At 41.3% G+C, this 18,443-nt stretch overlaps 1 protein-coding gene across 4 annotated transcripts in view; it reads left to right on the top strand.

Moving 5' to 3' along the window:
- LOC126470897 (cullin-5) overlaps positions 1-18,443 on the top strand; it is a 242,068-nt gene that overhangs the window by 54,749 nt on the left and 168,876 nt on the right. For all 4 annotated transcript variants that reach the window (XM_050098924.1, XM_050098923.1, XM_050098922.1 and 1 more), the window contains exon 6: positions 16,483-16,576. In XM_050098924.1, the coding sequence (XP_049954881.1) occupies positions 16,483-16,576 (94 nt within the window). The remainder of the gene's footprint in view (positions 1-16,482; positions 16,577-18,443) is intronic.

The following is an 18,443-nucleotide window of genomic DNA, read 5'->3' as shown; positions in this document are numbered from 1 at the left end:
TATTGATACTTCCATGCACCATTATTGTTTTAGATACATTGTCTGGAATTGGTACACATACAAGTTTAGGAGAAGGGCATCCTTGAGGACAGTGTTTTAAGTATCAACTGCGTCCAACCCGTTACATAAGAGATGGGGGAAAAATGACATCAACTCACTTCATCATAATATTAAGGGAGTGAAAATCGTGAGTTGCTTTATTTAGAAGAACTCGAGAGGTGCTAGGGAACAGATTTTTGTTTCTGAATACTTAATAACCACAGGGATTGAAAATTCTAATGCGGGTAAATTAGTTGTATCTAATAAATGTGATGGAGGTGTTGTCCCATCCATAAAAAAGAGAGTATAAATTTTGTAAAAACACAGAAATAAGTAAATTCTGTGTGGCCCTCGATATAGAAACGTGATTTAGATTTCATATTAGAAAACAGAAAACTTCTTGTTTTTGTAGTGGATAATTGTGAAATTTTTTATGAGAAGTTTTTCATACTATAATATTCTGGCATGAAGAAACATTTATTTATTTAGAGACATATCAGTGTAAATTTCGTAAAGGAATCTTACAGAAAAAGATATTTACAGATGCTGTTATCCCATTATAATTTAATGTCAGTTACAAATTACCATGCTTTGTAATTCAGAGTAATACTATTCCCACAAAATGTGGTGCATGCAGTACGTAGTGTTAGCATTGCTGGCCAGTGTGCTGTGGTGAACTGGTTCAAACCTGACCACCAGAAATTATTTGTTATTTTGTATTTATCATTGCTGGAAGAGTCTTGGAATATCTTAAGTTTATTGTGTTTGTGTATATGGAATATTTGATGCTTGTATAAATACTAGCATTCTGGAATATTCTGTGTTTGTGTCGGTCCACTCTCTGTCAAGGAGTTCAGTTTTGTTCTGACTGTATGTCGGTGTCAGTAATAATCATGAGTTCTGTTCTAAGAAGGGGACCATACAGCAATGGTATTTTTGTAATTTGTTATATTTATGGTACCATAAGTTCAGAGCTCAAATATACCCCTCCCAGCATTTCCATGTAATTGTCAAAAGTTTGTGAGAAAATCGACTTGGAAGTTTTCCGACCACATTTAATATGCTAAAATAAGGAGGATGGATTTTTACAAGCAGTGTGGTTCTGTGGTAGAGTACTCACTCGCTTGCTGTGTGTGTGTGTGTGTGTGTGTGTGTGTGTGTGTGTGTGTGTGTGTGTGTGTGTGTGGGGGGGGGGGGGGGCTGGGTCCAAATCCTGGTGGAATCAGATTTTTAAACAAACGCCCAGGTTCCAAGAGCATGTCTGTGAAGTATAGAATACACAAGGTGTGTGAGACTGGTAATCGATGGTCAAGTCTCCTTTAGTGCAAGTACTTACGTAATTTAAATATAAAATTAGTTAAATATATGCTGATTAACACACCTGACAGCCATTTTTATAAAAAATGCACATCATCAAAAAAATCCAGAGCTCATTACAAACAAAACATTCATAATTACTGATATTGTATAAAAAATTGTTAATTAAGAATGTATAATTAAAAGACATTACAAATTAATTTTTTCCTATCTTTCATATTTTACACTTCATGTAAATATTCATAGAACATGTACCTTTATTTAAAAATTTGAGTCCACAAGGATTCAAACCTGCCTCCCACCCCCAGCCCCCTTCATGCAGTGGGCACTCTACCACAGTGACACACTGCTTCTCGAACTATATCTACCATATTTCAACATATGAAATGTGGTTGCAAAACTTTAAAAGTAATTTTTCTTGTGGATTTTTAAGAGTTGCATTGTATTCCTTTTGGAGAGGTGTAATATAGCTCTGAACTTTGTTTGCCATAAATATAACAAATTACAAAAATCCAATTGTTGTGTCGTACCCTTGTAAGTGTTGTACTTCATTGACAATCCTGCCTTTGGATCTGGACTTGATAGTGGTTCTCATGTGACGTGGTTAGCTGGAGATACCGGGTGCTTCGAAACTACCCACATCACAGTGCTTCCAATTAGGCAGTGTAAAAGTTGTTGCCTAGACAGCAAGAACTGTAATACGAACAGTACATTGTTTGTAAGATATGTACGGATATGTATGGATTCCAAAACAGCAGTAAGTCAGCTGCACTTCAAGCATTTGTCAGTGTTTACCAGAGATGCTGGGTAGGATCTGACAAAATAGGTGAAAGGATTCCACCAAGTAGTTAAATACAACTGATGAGTGAATTGATATGTTTGCCAAATGCGTGCTTTTAGTTGGCTGGCGCAGCCCAACAATGGTTTGACAATAGTGATTGAAAAGAAGGTTAATGGCTGAGACAAATGCCAGGCCAAACTGAAGAAAACATTTGGTCATAATGAGCAGCAAGTCCGCTTAGCAGAACGACAATTGTAGAAAATGTCTCAAGGTCATGGTGAAATGACACAATCGTACATGCAGAATGTTTTGGACCTCTGCAATATAGTGAATCCAAATATGATAGAAGCTGACATTTGATGAAAGAAGTCACAGAAGGCATCTACCGAGCTCTTGTGGTAAAGGGCATCACAACTACTGAGGAATTTTTCAAGTGGTGCTAGCGCACAGAAGAAATGCAACAGGAAAAGAGTTGGGCGAAAGAACTGTGACTGACTCCTGACTGTGATACCTATTGCAGATGTGGAAGACCCCCATGACCTCGCTTCTCTTTATGCCTAATAGATAAGAGATGCAGCAATGTATGGCAGCCATTAATGTCAATCCCTTTCATCAGGAGGTTATAGAGAATGTTTAACAGGTGTATTAATCTTTGACATCGATCTCCAATGCCAGTCGAACGCACCATGAGGAATGGCCTTGGGGATGTTGCTGCTGTCAAATGACCACCCATTCACCAGTCTGTTTTCATTGTGGACGTGAGAAAGAAGACAAGTGTTCAATGACTATTACAGTGAAAGACGTCAATCATCACAACAGTGTTATCCATGACAGTCAACTGCGGATGATTGTAGTTGGCCTGTGGGCCGAACCTCATCACCATACCCTGGACGAGGTTGCTGCCCGACACAAGGTAGCCATTTCTTGTCGTAGTATAGAGGTACCAGCCACTTGTTTAGTTGTTCAGGAAACCTCAGCGAGATGACCACTTTTGGAGTTGAATCCACCACAGATGGAAATCCTCTGTGGATGACAGTTACCAAAATGATAGGAAATGTCATTGATGACCAACCAGTGCTGGTGTTAGTTGACTCAGGGCTTTTTTTTCTGTGATGTCGAATGCTTATTGTTGTCAGTTAAGAAGGTTATGTTCAGTGATACCAAAGCGTTTGTGGCGAAGGTCACCAATGGGAAATATGTCCAGCTGACAGGAACACCTATTGGAAGAAAATAATTATCAGTGACTGAACATATCCCTTAGAATTTGTCATTTTAACATTATATAATCATGGTGTTATTTTCAGATGGGACTCCTTGCACGCACCACAAGCAGTCAGAGATTTTGAGAATTGAGAGATTGATGAAGCTATTCCTACAACCACGCATAACAAAGACGGCTGTGGGCAGTTGTTTGCCATTGGACACGTCATTCCACCATTGAGTAAAGTTATAATCATTAATTTTGGTGCATAATTGAATGGTGAACCCTTTGTTGACTGCATAAAGCTACTTGGGCTCATAAAGGAAGTCTACATGCCAGCAACGATCTTAAGCATTGTGGGTGGTCAAGGAGAACTTTGGATCACTGTCATGGGCAGCCACAACTCATCCCTATTCATCCCTATCCCTAATGGTATTTGCATAGGGATAGCTGCAAGAGTCCAGGAAGGGCACCTTAGTGTCACCAACAATGAATTGTGGTTCACTGTCACTACATACAATGCGGGGCAGGAAGCTCCAATTGAAATACAAATAGGATCTGACTTGACTGAGGAACAACAGCGGTCTGTAATACACGTACTGTGCCAATTTTTGGATGCTTTCAAGTCCAGATTGAAAGAAAAAACAGTCTGAGGCGATTGGGAAAACACCGTTTCGACATTATGGATTATCCCACAATTGTCCAAACCTCATATAGAGCATCGCCGACTGAACGACAGATGTGTTTCTGCGTCAGCTACCGATGATTGAGCAAAATCACAAAGAAAGGTGTCTATGCACTTTGTGCATTGGACACCCTGGACGGCTTGAAATGAGCAATGTATTTCTCAAATATTGACATGGAGACAGGCTACTGGCAAATGGAGGTTGATGAGGTTGACAGACAAAACCACCTTCGTAACTCTTGATGGCCTCTGTGAGCTCAAAGTTAATTTATTTGAACTGTGTAGTGCTGCAGCCACCTTTGAATGTATGATGGACAACCTGCTTCTCACTTTAAATGAACAATATATCAGATATTTTGTTTTTTCGATGGCACCTAAGAATGGGGTGTAAGTGTTTTCAGACTGCGAGTCTCCATCTGAATCCAAAAAAGTGCCTCTTTGGCACCCAAGAAATAAAAACATTGGGGTACTTTGTGAATGGTGATGGAGTCCATCCCAATCCAGAAAATAAGAGCATTCAAATTTTTTGTCTTCACGACACATTAGTGATGATGTGAGTTTTCTCAGAATGAGCTCGTGTTAATGGTGGTTCCCAAAGGACTTCTGTACCAGGAGGTGCCCCTTGCAAGAACTACTGCAGGGAGACATGTAATTTTGCTGGAACAAGGTGCAAGATAGATCTTTCCTTGCCTTTAAGAAGGCAAACCTGTGAAGACTATTTACATCACATCTGCCGGGAAAGCTTGAAGAGTCACAGGCATAAACATCTTTGCCAGTTCTAGCAGTGTGTGTCAGGGATGCCAAAATTGAACTTTACATCATGCTAGCAGTTTTGGGGTTGGGGTAGTTCTAGTACAAATTCCAGAAGGTGCTGAAAAAGTGATAGTGTATGCTGGCAGAGTACTGTAGCAACACAGTGTGAGTGGGGCTGCTATGGTGTAGAGGTAGCAGGTTGTTGGGGCAGTTTCACTGCCCAGTGGTGCCTAGAAAAACTCAGCTGCATTGTAAAACATCTTTATTCAGTCTTGTGCTACAGTGATCGAAATGCTGCAGTACCACATACATGCCCCTGTGCCAGCTGCGCCATCAGCTGTGGAAGGCTGTGGTGGCATGCTGTCCATGTGATGTCATGTCCTGCTTTACAAGCACTGTTTGCTTCATTCAGCAGCCCATGGACTGGTTAGCCCTGTGTGGCTGTAAGCGAGAAGTGCCAGGGTGTGAATGTCTGCCTGGATTCTTGTATAGGTCCACTGCTACCAGTACAGAGCTCAGCACAATGTGGGTGGATGGTGATGGTATCGCTGTGGCTGCGAACTGCTGCCCTGCGAGGCAAACGTTTGGATGCTGCTGCTGTAGAGTGTGGAGATGGCTCATCCATTCGACTGCTCTCAAGTTCACATGTGTAGACTTAACCCCATGAGCTGATTTGTTGGAAGTAGCTGCCTAGACCAGCATTGGCTGCTTGCTGGGCCATAATATGGCGGAGACTTAGAAGGCCTCAGTGTAACAGAGGTTGTTGGCAGACTGTGCATAACTGTGCTAGAATCAAAGGGCATTTATAGTGGTTAGTGACACATTTGTTGTGCTGATACATTACTTCCAGACACACAGAGATATGCACATTTGTGGCCCAGTGGTGTGCAAACTCTCCTCAGGTCAGTTGTAGTTGCACTATTTTCACACAATGTCACAAAGATCGTATGACTTGACCTGGCTGACTTGTGATAGGTAAACAGGCCCGTTTATGAAATCATGTAACAGTGGATCTGTACCTACCTGTTTGCCTCCCATACTGTTGCAGTGGAGCTGCTTTTCCCACAGTAATGCCCAAAATTAGCAACAGCATTATAGGATTCTCAAAGGCCAAGAAGATATCCTGTGCTTCTGATAAGAGTTCCTTGCAGTTGCTTAGGCCAACAACAAGTTCCAGCCATATTTATTTGGCAAACCATTCACTGTTGTGATTGAATGCCATTCTCTATGCTTCCTGACTAGTTTTAAGGATCTGTCAAGTTGACTGGCAAGATATGCAACGAAGCTGGTGGAACACAGCAGTGTGAACAAAGTCTGTCAGTGCTGCATTAAGTGATACTACTGCTAAACAGTGGGTAGATCCAACACTGTTGAAAACCAAGTAAGTCTTGAAAAGTGAGTAACTGACTAAAGGAAGATTCCAATTAACAGAACATTGTGTATAAGGAACTGTGATGAATGGGGGCAGAAATGGTTGCTCATCATCCCAGCTCATCTGTGGCCTGTGATCCTGAAATATTTCCTTGATACTCAGACATTTGGTCACATTAGATTCGAGACGACTCCAGACAGAATGAGACGCAGGTGTCACTGGCTAGGTCTGTACCGACCTGTTAGACATTGTCAGTCACTATAAGGAATGTCAGTGACGGAAGCGTGTGCCACAATTACCTACAGGGCATCTGGTACCATTCCCGCGAGCAGCAGCCCCATCCCACCAAACTGGAATCGATGAAGGGGTGGAGGTTTCTGAAGCTGACAAATGGGAATCAAGGGATGCACCAGCTACCTCACCCACTTTGCTGTTGCCACCTGCTGAAGCCCTGGAAATTGCAAAACTTCTTGTGGAAGATGACATTTTGAAGTGTGGAGCACCCCATGTGATTGCTGATCATGTAACAGTTTTCTGGTTGAAACTAATATGAGAGGTAGTTTCACATTATGACATCACCCATAGGATGACAGTTGTCTACCACCTACTGGGGAATGGCCTCACAGAGTGGTACCTCGGGAGGATGATGGTTCAATCCCGTGTCCGGCCATCCTGATTTAGGTTTTCCGTGATTTCCCTAAATCGCTCCAGGCAAATGCCAGGATGGTTCCTGTGAAAGGGCACGGCCTACTTCCTTCCCTAATCTGATGATACCGATGACCTCGCTGTTTGGTCTCTTCCCCCAAACAACCCAACCCCAACCCCTCACATTCGGGAGGACGACGGTTCAATCCTGTGACCGGCCATCCTGATTTCCGTTTTCCGTGATTTCCCCAAATCGCTCCAGGCAAATGCCGGGATGGTTCCTTTGAAAGGGCACAGCCAAATTCCTTCCCGATCCTTCCCTAATCTGATGAGGCCGGGGGCCTTGCTGTTTGGTCTCTTTCCCCCAAACAACCCAACCCAACATTGCAACGGTAATGGAAAAACAAGACAGTCAAGACCAAGTGTTCTGGACCAAGCCAATATGTGACGAAGGGGCAAAGCCACAACCTTTTTGTATGCAACTTATCAGTCTCATCTTGTGCATGTATTCCCAGTGTACTGCATTCAGCAACAACATCAATTGTCAACCTTTTAAATTCAGACCCTGAATCTCAAAGAATATGCTCAGTCATAATCGAGGAAAATGTGGCCCATTTCCAGCCAGTGAACTCTTATTGGCTTGTGAAGTCACCCAATAGCCAGTGCAGCCTCCACACCACACTCACACACATTAAATTAGCTTGCCTACTGGGTGTATGGAGAGGGGAAGTGGCCTTTCAGTGTTGAGAGTGCTGGTAGGGGTGAAGGGGTTAAAGCATTTTGTCAAGTGCTGGAAACATACTTTTCACACAGATGATGTACTACGAGAGATTTTGGCCGGAAGTGGAACAAGGGTTTTGCAATAGCACATTTTAAAGACTTTTGTGTTCAAATCTGACATGATACAGTTGCAACAACTACATATGCTACTCATGCATATACTTTGCACCACACACTGTAGATTGTAAAGATTGGCAGCAGAGATAGATGGCATGGAGTGGAACTGTAGCACCTGAGTTTTCTTTCATATTTACATTTTACACAGTGTACAGAAATTCACTGAGCTCGTAACGTCAATTAGGAAGTAAACTCATTTTTTCATGTCTCTGTTTCTCTTATCGTGGCTAAAATAACACTTTAAGAATGGTGAACATATAAAGTGTGGCTTTTAAGAAAAGCGTTAAATAGTAACAGGAATGGTGACAAAGAATGTCATTAAGCAGATGTCTGCATTTACACTTATGGTTTAAACACTTAGCTGCTGTGATGTTTGTGGGTTAATTCAACATGTTCATCAATTTTTGCTTTGTCCTGGGTGAGCACAAAAGACGATCTCTCAAAAATGCATGTTTTGAATGTGTAATTTGTGGTCCTAACATGTCGGAAAACAACGCGATTAACTTGTACCCAGATACCAATTTCAGTTTTTTTGGCGAGTTTCTACTTGCTGTTACACATCTGTGATTTTTTAAGAACTGATGAAATCCATTACCACAAATTATTGTATAAACATTGTATTGTACATTTAATTTCCTTCACTTATACAGATTTGAACAAAGTATTGGAGAGGATTGCGATTTTTAATTATATATACCAAATACATGTGATTTTGCTTCTATTTTGGGGAGTTTTAATACTTTCCTTGATTCTGCATTTTCCTCACTTTTGCGTTTTTTAAGTCTGGACCTCATGAAAATATTAAAAAAAGGGTTTGTCTGTACTAGCATTCTGCAATATTCCATGGTTGTATAAATAATGGCACTCTCCATCCAGGGGATAAGTCCTTTTCCTGGCTGTACTTTGGTGTCAGTAATAAACATGCTTTCAGTTCTAATTGTTGTATTTCATTGACAGTCATACCTTCTGATTCGGACTTGTTTGTGGTTTCAATGAGACATTATTCTGACAGATAATGTTCTCCTGCAGTGAGGGGAAACAACTCGCACATACATATTCTGGTAATAAATGGATTACCGTATCATGATATACAGTCACATTACCTAATTTATTTACATGAACAGTCTTGAAACAAGAAAACTGAGGCTGTTTAATGATAAACCAGTGGAAAATTCAAAGAAAACTTAAATTTGGATTGTGTTTAAATGTACAATGAATATATTGCTAACTTTATATTAAACTTACTCCTTTGTGTGCGTGTGTGTGCGTGTGTGTGCGTGCGTGTGTGCGTGCGTGTGTGCGTGTGTGTGTGTGTGTGTGTGTGTGTGTGTGTGTGTGTGTGTGTGTGTGCGTGTGTGCGTGTGTGCGTGCGCGTGTGCGCGCGTGTGTGTGTGCGTGGACCCATAAATTGGAATTTTAATAAAACTTTTTACAGCCCCCAGTCCTGTTGGATTATGGATATGGAATAGTACAAACCCCATGTCCAGCCTCTGTTGACATTGAAGCTGTCACTGGCTGGGTCTTGCATTCAGGTGTATTTTTTACAAATTCGAAGGACACCCATAGTCGCCCAATTTTAGAATTATTGTCACATAACAGCCTTCAATGTGCATAGTTATTTAGGATCAGAGGGAAACAGCATCTGGCATACCTTCGGCTGTGAAACGTAGAAATCTTGACTGACGATTGTAAAAGATTTTCTCTTTGGTTGTTGAAGAAGTTCAGTCCCTTCTTTCTTTAAGTTTGCTGGAGTGTAGAAGTAGTGTCACTCCAGACGGTTTTTTAGTCGTAAATTTTTTACTATTTGAGGTGATAATTGCATTGATGGGTTCTATCATGAAGGTACAATTGACTGCTCATTGTTCCCTCATCCTGTGTATCTGTCCAATAAGTCATTTCACACTGACAGGGCTGCTATATGAATGGCAGCAGTACACATTGTCAGGAGGTACATTGCGTGAGAGACTTCATACTTGCCTGGCAAATGCTGTGGCATATTTAACAAAACTCAGCTGTGGGAAAACTGGAGACTCACTGCCACAACTGGCTGCCGTTGACATCAAATGGAGCTGGACAGTGGTTTGGGGGCTGCAGGGCAATTTGGCATTCATATCTGGTAATGTTTGAAGTCTGTGTTTCTAGTCTTTATTGCTTCTGTGTCCTTTTGTATGAAATTATACTAGTCCAAACAGTTGTCACTCATTTACATAGTGGTGGAAGTTGACATTTTATGGGACAAAATACTTCCAAGAAATGCTTCCATATAGATATTCAAAAAAATAAATGGTGGTTTTAAAGAGAGAGATGAAAACAAAAGAAATGAGTATGGCAAGTACAGTCCTACATTTTAAATACAGTGCATTAAAATCCCCATATTTTCCTGCTTTGTTGACACCATTGGTGTTAAAAAAATCCATCATCCATGTTTTAACCTAGAATTCACTTATCTGATGTGATCTGCCAGAAACATGGTTCAGATTCTACATTAAACTGTATGTCCCTGTACCCCGGTTGGGTAACTGTGGTATATTAGGGACATGAGAGGTACCAGAGTAGTCTCCAGTTGAGACTTGCACCAGGCCATTGAACCACATGAAATTATTATTATTATTTTTCAGACATTATTTGCTGATTCCCCCCTCCCCTCACACACACACACACACACACACACACACACACACACACACACACACACACACACACAGAGTTGGTATTTTTTATTTGTGGATGACCAGCTTCAATCTACTGCAGGGATCATCATCAGATATCTGTAAATTGCTAGGTGGTAGTAGGGATCCCTAGCATGGAGCAGGCCCATCTGTGTTGGCATTGAGAACACTCCGTGCCAGCACGGATGCACCTGCCCAACAGAATATTTTCTTCATATTATTGGTTAAATAGTAAACTGAATGATGTCTAATTCAAAATTCACATTTATATAATATAATGGATAGATAAAAAAAAATACTCATTTGATTAATTACAATCCACATTTAGTGAGATGTGCAAGTCGAACTTTCCATCCTGCAATAAACCCTGCTCAGCAGCGTTCTAGAACCACTTAATTGAATTGATCATTGAAGTGAAGCATTAATAAATTAAACTGTTCACTTTGCTCAAACCAAAGTAGCAGAAAAAGCCGTCATTGATATTTGTGAAGTGATGCCAGTTTACACATTTCTGAAGCCACATTTTAATGCCCGATAAAAATAGGTGTTTTAAAATCTGAACATACTGTCTTTTCATTGCAAATTATAAAATAACTGAAGTGTGAACTGTTCTCAAAGTGCAGTGCATTAAATATATCAGGACAAGGCATGCATTCTTTGCATAACAATATTTTGTGTGGATAAATGATTCATTTTAAAACAGTGATAACGCTGAGTTCATCTCCTCCTTCTTCTTCTTTTCTCCTTCATCAGTACAGGGTCCCATGATGACAAGCAATCATCCACACATTTAGCAATTAGCGTGTTTATTTTAATCCTCAATCTGCCATACCTTCTTATGATCACTGCCATCAGTTATTTTAAGGGAAAGGTGTGGAGACTATCTCCAGTCTGTGAGTTGTGTGCATTGCCTGCTGTGTGTGTTCACACTTTCGCTCTTCATGTGTTATGAGAGAGGGATATGCAACACTGGTCCAGCATATTTGACTCTAGGAGTGAGCAAAACTGCCTAAAACCACACTTAAGCTGGCCAGTACATCAAAGTAACAGTAGCTGAACTCCTTCCTTCTCAAAAGCTATCACACTATGTATTAGGCTATGTAAACAAGTCCTGTTAAAATGTTCAGATTACAGTCAAAAAATTAATAAATAAAATTAAAAATTAAGACAGCTTTCATTTCTAAATTGGGACACAAACAGAAAAGTATAGCACAGAATCGTTCATTGAAATGCCTTAGCTGTTTATTATGGGTTTCTATTTATGGACTTCCCTACAGTAGGGGACAAGAAAAGGTGAGTTATACCAAACTCCTTGTAGACTGATGTATAGTCAAAAAAATATTAGCAGTGTCATTGATTTTTCCTGTTAGCAACAATGGCATTTTCTACAGCAAAGATTTTTGACAAAAAGATTACAGTAAATTACCTGGATACACGAAGGTTTCGATGAAAAAGAAATTGTGGCATATGTGGGGTGAACAGACGTGCATTATTTAGTGGCTTGAGCACCATGACAATACAGCCAACAGTGCAACCAAGAATGAGGAATTGACTTGATTGCATTCAGTTAACGCTTAACAATGACCAAGTAGAATTTAACCACTTCATGTAGGTAGATCAAAAACAGCCTATTAAGTCATATATCTTAAAGACAATGCATTGGTAATGTCAGTGAGGTGAGTTATGTTGTCAGAGTCACTGCATTGAGAGTGTATTGAGTAATTCATTTGCCGGCCGCCGTGGTCTAGCGGTTCAGGCGCTCAGTCCGGAACCGCACGACTGCTACGGTCGCACGTTCAAATGCTGCCTCGGGCATGGATGTGTGTGATGTCCTTAGGTTAGTTAGGTTTAAGTAGTTCTAAGTTCTAGGGGACTGATGATCATAGATGTTAAGTCCCATAGTGCTCAGAGCCATTTGAACCATTTTTTTTTAGTAATTCATTTGTAAATTAGGTTATTTGGGAAAGGCACACTATCTAGTCACAAAATGGTCTGTATCAAGACAGGGAAACATTATTTAACAAACAGTTGCAGAACCCTAACAACCTTTCCAAACTTAAAAAGCATAATTTGTTATTCTTTGTTCGTATACTTCCTTTATTAAAGAGGGGTATTCCTGCACCACACAGGTGACTCTCTGAAGACATTATGAACATGCCATCACTTGCTCACTTGTGTTCAGTTGGCATTTCCAGCAAATAGCATAATCCTTAAGGGATAGTAGGATAGGTGCAAACCTGTGATACTCAATGCAGCACACTGAATTTGCAATGTAACTTATTTGTTTGTTTGTGATTAGGATGTTCAACTGCTATGTTATTAGGAAACCTACAAAATTTGTATGGGGTGACTGAAGCTAAATCATGAGTAATATTTCTTAAACAAACAGAATAATATAAAAGAACAGCCTTTTTTCAGATAAATGTGGCTGGCTGTCCATGAATGAAAAAGTAGAAGAGTCAGCCACTCCGACATACATTAGAAATATGCCCCAACTGTTTAGGAGAGTGTCCCAACACCACACACAATTTAAACAGGAACCACAATCAACACAGGGATGTCCTTCAGCAAACAAATAAAACACAGATTGTGTACTCAGAGCTGCAGACTGAAAGCACTAACAAATCACTTGTGACGCAACCTGAAGAATGGGAGTTTAAAAACAAATACCTCCAAGATGATATTTTGCGCCCCTCAAGTCAGCAAATATCTGGGTCCAAATCTGAAAAACACAAAGATACAAAGAAGTTGATAAGAGACAAACGTTCTTGCCCTTCTCCATCTCAGAGAGCCTCTACAACAGTGACACAATGGGGCACCTCTGTTCAGTCGTCTTCTGTTTCACTGGTGCAAATCACCAAACAGTTCTCCACACTGGAGTCAAATGAACAACCCAAGGAGGTTAGTGGTACCTTTGAAGAAATAATGGAACAGGATCCTCGAGCTTCAGAATCCTGTAGTAGTACTCAGCTGAAATTTGGCACACTCAGCTGCCAATGAAGTAATTGCCCCTCATAAGATAAATATCTCCTGTCATCTAATACGGCTATTCTCCAACGGAACATTCGTGGCATCAGATCACACAGGGCAGATTTACAGCTACTGATGCATCAAAATGCCCAGTTGTTTTATGTCTCCGAGAAATGAAATCAAACCCTCGAGAACGCTTTGACCTCTTAAACTTTGCTCCAGTATGTTTCAATCTTCCTTCGAGAAAGGAACTCCAGCTCACCAGGGAGTCACGACACTCATTTGGGATGACATCCGTAGCCAAGCCATTTCATTGAACGCACTGCTAAAAGCTGTTGCTGTCTGTCTTCCTCTACCCATATCCGCTGATTTCACCCGGGCAGGCATACTGCTCAGCTTCCTCAACCCTTTCTGCTCCTTTACAACTTCAGTGCCCACCATCCCATTCCAGGCTCTGAAAACCTGCCCGAGAGGCTCTCTCCTGGTACATATTCTCAATCAGGTTACTCTCATTTCTCTCAACACTGGTGAAACAAAATTTTTTCATATACCACACACACTTTCTTGCACCTGGATCTCTTGTTCTGTACTGCACAGCTTGCCCACAGTCTAGAGTGGTTCATCCTCTCAGAGACATACTCGAGTGATGGGTTTCCCATGCATAATACATTTGCTAACTTATGTCCCATCTGTGTACAAGACCAGCTGGCAGCTTTCTAATGCTATCCAGTCACCTAAGGTGTGTGAGGCCTCCTCCCCTCCTATCCGAGGTGGGCCACAAGCAGGAAGTAGCACGCCATCGGAGAAACTGACAATTGTGGAGGATTTCTCTGTGACGAGTTCCTCAACTCAGAAATGTAAATTGGTTGAGATGAAACAATCAACGTCTCTCCTGGCTGCACTCTGATACCTCGTGGTGTCACGCCCGGAAGGTGGTCACAATTTCACGAAAGTTAATCAATTTGTTACTCGAAAGGATGTAGATGCCATTACCAGTCCTGTGAAGTCCTGCTATCGTTGTGTAATGGGTCCTTGCTTTTGGAGATCGATAGTGCTTTTCAGCCTCAGAAACTGTGTGATGCAACAGTTCTCCACAGCTGTCCTGTTAAAGTAGAGACCCACCACACACCCGTGATGTTATATACACTGGGCTGCTTGATGGCCTGGCTGAGGCCGAAATATCAGCCTATCTCGCTGAATAGGAGTGACTGAAATTAACTGAGTCAAGAAAAGGGTTGATACAGAATTCGTGCCAACCCACAATCTATTCCTCACATTTGACTGTGTGGTACTTCCATCAAAAAATTAAGACTGTCTATGAAACTGTCAGGCCATATATCTCAAATCTCACGTGTTGCTATAAGTGTTTGTACTACAGCCACACCCGTGAATCGTGTGAAAATGCAGCGGAGTACATAACCTGCGGCAGGGTAGCTCATGACGGTGTGCATTCACCTCATTCCCCTCACTGTATCAACAGCAAGGATAATCGTGCTGCTTTTTCCTGTGATTGTCCAATCTTCCTCAATGGGAGAACTGTTGAGGAGTTCTGGGTGAAGTAATGGGGTTGTACTCACATTGCTTAGAAAATGTTTGCTAGCCGCAACCCTTGTACACCACCCTTTGGCAATTATAGTACAGTTCTTGCTACACCCCGACCTACGAAGGACATTGACTGGGTGGACTTGTGACTTCCAGTTTAGTGCTACAGCTGTGAAATTGTCCAGCTCTGAGGTCACACCCTCATCTTCATCTGCAGTGGGTAAACACCATATCAACAAACTTTCGCCTTTGCCAGTAAAATTGCGTGCCTTGCAAACAGAAGCATGGAAATCCAAAAAGGAGTACTCCTGCGATGACTTTCTGTGCAAATCCAGCCAGCCAATGTCTGGATCTGCGGCTGACAAACACACAGGTTCTAAGCATTCAAACAAAGGCAAATGATCTTCCCCTTCTCCACCTGGACATTCTTCAGTGGTGCCACCATACTGTACTCTCACCCAGCCAACCTCCATTTCACCAGGATGCAGCGCCAACACCAGTCTGCTGGCCAACCGAAGGCAAATATAGACACTTCTGTCGAACTAATAGACCAGGATCCTCCAGACTCTGAAACTGGCCATAGTGCATGTTCAAATTCTGTTACTCAGCAGCCACTGCTGTGAATACCCCCGCTCTGGAGTTCATAAAGATATTGTGACATACATATAAAGGCAATCAAATACTTTGTTTGATGGTGATACAGTTGAGAATCCATATGTCAGTCAGGCAATATCTCCGTGAACACTGAAACAATCATTCGGTCAATGCATCAGGTTGAAGACATCAGTTTGGTAAAACACTGTGTTCTGCTGTGTGAAGATGTCCCTAGCTGCCTGCTGTACATCCTCATCCAGCAGGAATCCTCGTACCTTCGAGGCTTGGGGAGAGGTGAGGACTACTGGCCGGGTGTCAGTGTCACTCACTAGAGTTAGCGTAATTTCTGCCTTAGGACATTTTCGATATGGGGAGGTGCAGTGTTGTGAAGCAGCACAGAACTTGACACACCATTCCACAATGGTGGTTTTAGTCAAACATGCTGCCCCATACACATTCTTCATCCTATGATGGATGTCTACTGGTGTTTGTCCTTCGGAAGTCAAGAAAATGACAACAGAATGTTGTTTAGATGCATTTGGAAATAACATCATCATAATTCACATTTCTGCATCTACCGCACGCACTTCAGAAAGACATGAATGCCACGCTGATCCCTTGCCTTCAAGTCAGTGCTTATATAGCAACATTGGAGTCGTGCTACATCGCATATATGCTGCAGCAGCGCCCTCAAACGGAAATTTTTGATCACCTTAGTTTTGTATCTAAGTTTATAGATTGCAGAAATTGATTTGTAAGTTAAAATAGAAATGTCATGCAAACAGTGAACTAAATTCATCAGTGGTGTGCAGTATTTATAAACTGTGTGTATTGTATATGTCAGTGTATAAAACTATAGACTAAATAAAAATACAGAGTTTATATCAATGCACTTCTCCTATTTCTTAATGAGATGTGAAGTTAATGTGTTAAGATTTTTATTTGTTTCTTAAAGATTACAGTTAGCCAGCTTTGCTGTGCTCACTCTCCACATTAATATTGTTTCTTCCTTTCCAGCTGACAGATTGTTGTGTGAAAGTTTTGGTGTCCACGTTCAAAACCACAATACTTGCTGAATGTGCTGGAATGATTAAGGCAAATGAAACTGAAAGTAAGTGACAGATTTTGTTCATTTTTTTATATTACTTACATAAGTAAATGAACTTACGTTAGTCCAGAAAAGTTTTCAAACACATACCTGAAACAGTTACTGAAATGACTAAGTGGTTAGTAGATGGAATCTTGGTTCTTTGAGGCAGGCTTTTGGATGTCTGGATGACTATTCAGTGAGAGCATTGTTCACTGAAACCAAAGGACTGGGCTAAAGTCTCAGTCCAGCATCCACTTTGGCTGTCGGGAAGTTTTAGTGTGCAGAATAATGATGAATAAGCAAAAGTAACTCCTATTGAGTATAAATGTGACTTGGCTAGAAGCAGGTGATTGTTGAGCATTTTTGTAAATATAGACTATAAAATCAGGTGTGTTGAGGTACTATTGTTCATAGGGGAGGAAATACACTTTAGTTCCACAGTTACAAGAGCTGAGATTTGGAAGGGGGGTACAAATGGTCAGATTCACTATTAATAGGACCCCTGTCATGTTTTAATAGTAGTTAAATTGCTGTAGCTTGTTATTATTTATATTATTGCATTAAAAGTATAGAATTTCAAACTGTGATTCATTATCAGAAATGAATAGACCAGCGCAAATGAGACTCATTGTCATATCTAGGGGGATCCTGATGACTGCTGGCGTGCTTGTGCTGGCATTCCATATGGCCATTAACCCCTCCACCACTCTGCTCCTGTTGCTATCCGTGCAGCCATTGCAATGGGTGGTGCCAGTGGCAACACTAAGCTGTTAACTGCGGTCTCCACACTCTACACTATCACCATCAGGTGCAGACCTCACTGCACAGGAACACTTTGCATTTTCTTCCATGCATGACTCAGTTGCAGGCCACTATATATGTTAATTAGATCATCTTTGATCCTAATTTTAGTGACCTCTGCAATCACGCAATCCCGTATTTGAGGGAGACTGCCTAAGTATGTTTGTTTTGTTTGTATTCTGTAGTACAGCCAGTTTTTATACCACAGTCAGCCGTCTGGCATGGTTCAGTGCAATGTTATGTTAATGGCACCTCTTTTTACCATGCGTACAGTTTCCCCAAACAAATGCCTTGATGCATTGGCAGGGGCTGTGGTAGACCCCTGATTTCTGAAGGCCTAAATCCCCTTCATTGAGCCAAGTAGTGAGAAGCTCTTAGGGAGTGGACAAAATACAAATTTGACATTGTCACTCCGAGACTGCTGGCTTTTCTGAAGGTATTGCTGATAAATGGGATGAACATTATTGATTTGTGCCTAGTTACAACCTGTCTGAATGCACACCTTATTCTCCTTGTTGCTGTGTCCATTCCTTCAGAATGTTTACTCCAGAACAGCATGCAGCAGCAAACCGATAAAGCTTGTGTTCAGACATACTAGAAATATGCCAGGAAAATATCAGATCAGGTATGATGTACGTAGTACTGAGAGTCTGTTTGAAATTAATACACTAAGTTGCTGTAACACTGAACGCGTGGTTTGATGTAATATTTATGGAAATTCTTTCAGAAAATTCAGTTGCTTACTTAGTGATTCTCCTTAAGCATAAGACACCTTGAGAATATCCTGTAGTCAGAGAACTACACACAGCCCCCCCTCCCCTTCCCATTTCAGTAGCATTACGATAATGTATTGAGTATCTGCCCAGATAACTGTGCATGTTAAAGTGCTGCTTCTGGGACAGGGAGGTGTGCAGGCCCCGAATCAAATCTGCCCAGCAGATTGACAGTGAAATTCGCCGTGCTGGTCAGCCTGGATGTGGTTTTCAGACTTTTCCCCACATCTGACTAGGTGAACACCAGGCTGGTACTCATGTCCTGCCTTAGTTGGATGATGATGCAAACATTTAGAAAACTTTTTCACACTTCC

The sequence above is a fragment of the Schistocerca serialis genome, chromosome 3 (genome assembly GCF_023864345.2).
Source record: "Schistocerca serialis cubense isolate TAMUIC-IGC-003099 chromosome 3, iqSchSeri2.2, whole genome shotgun sequence".
Classification (NCBI taxonomy): Eukaryota; Metazoa; Arthropoda; class Insecta; order Orthoptera; family Acrididae; genus Schistocerca; species Schistocerca serialis.
The sequence above is the reverse complement of the archived record's forward strand: the minus strand, read 5'-3'. Positions and strand labels throughout refer to the sequence as shown.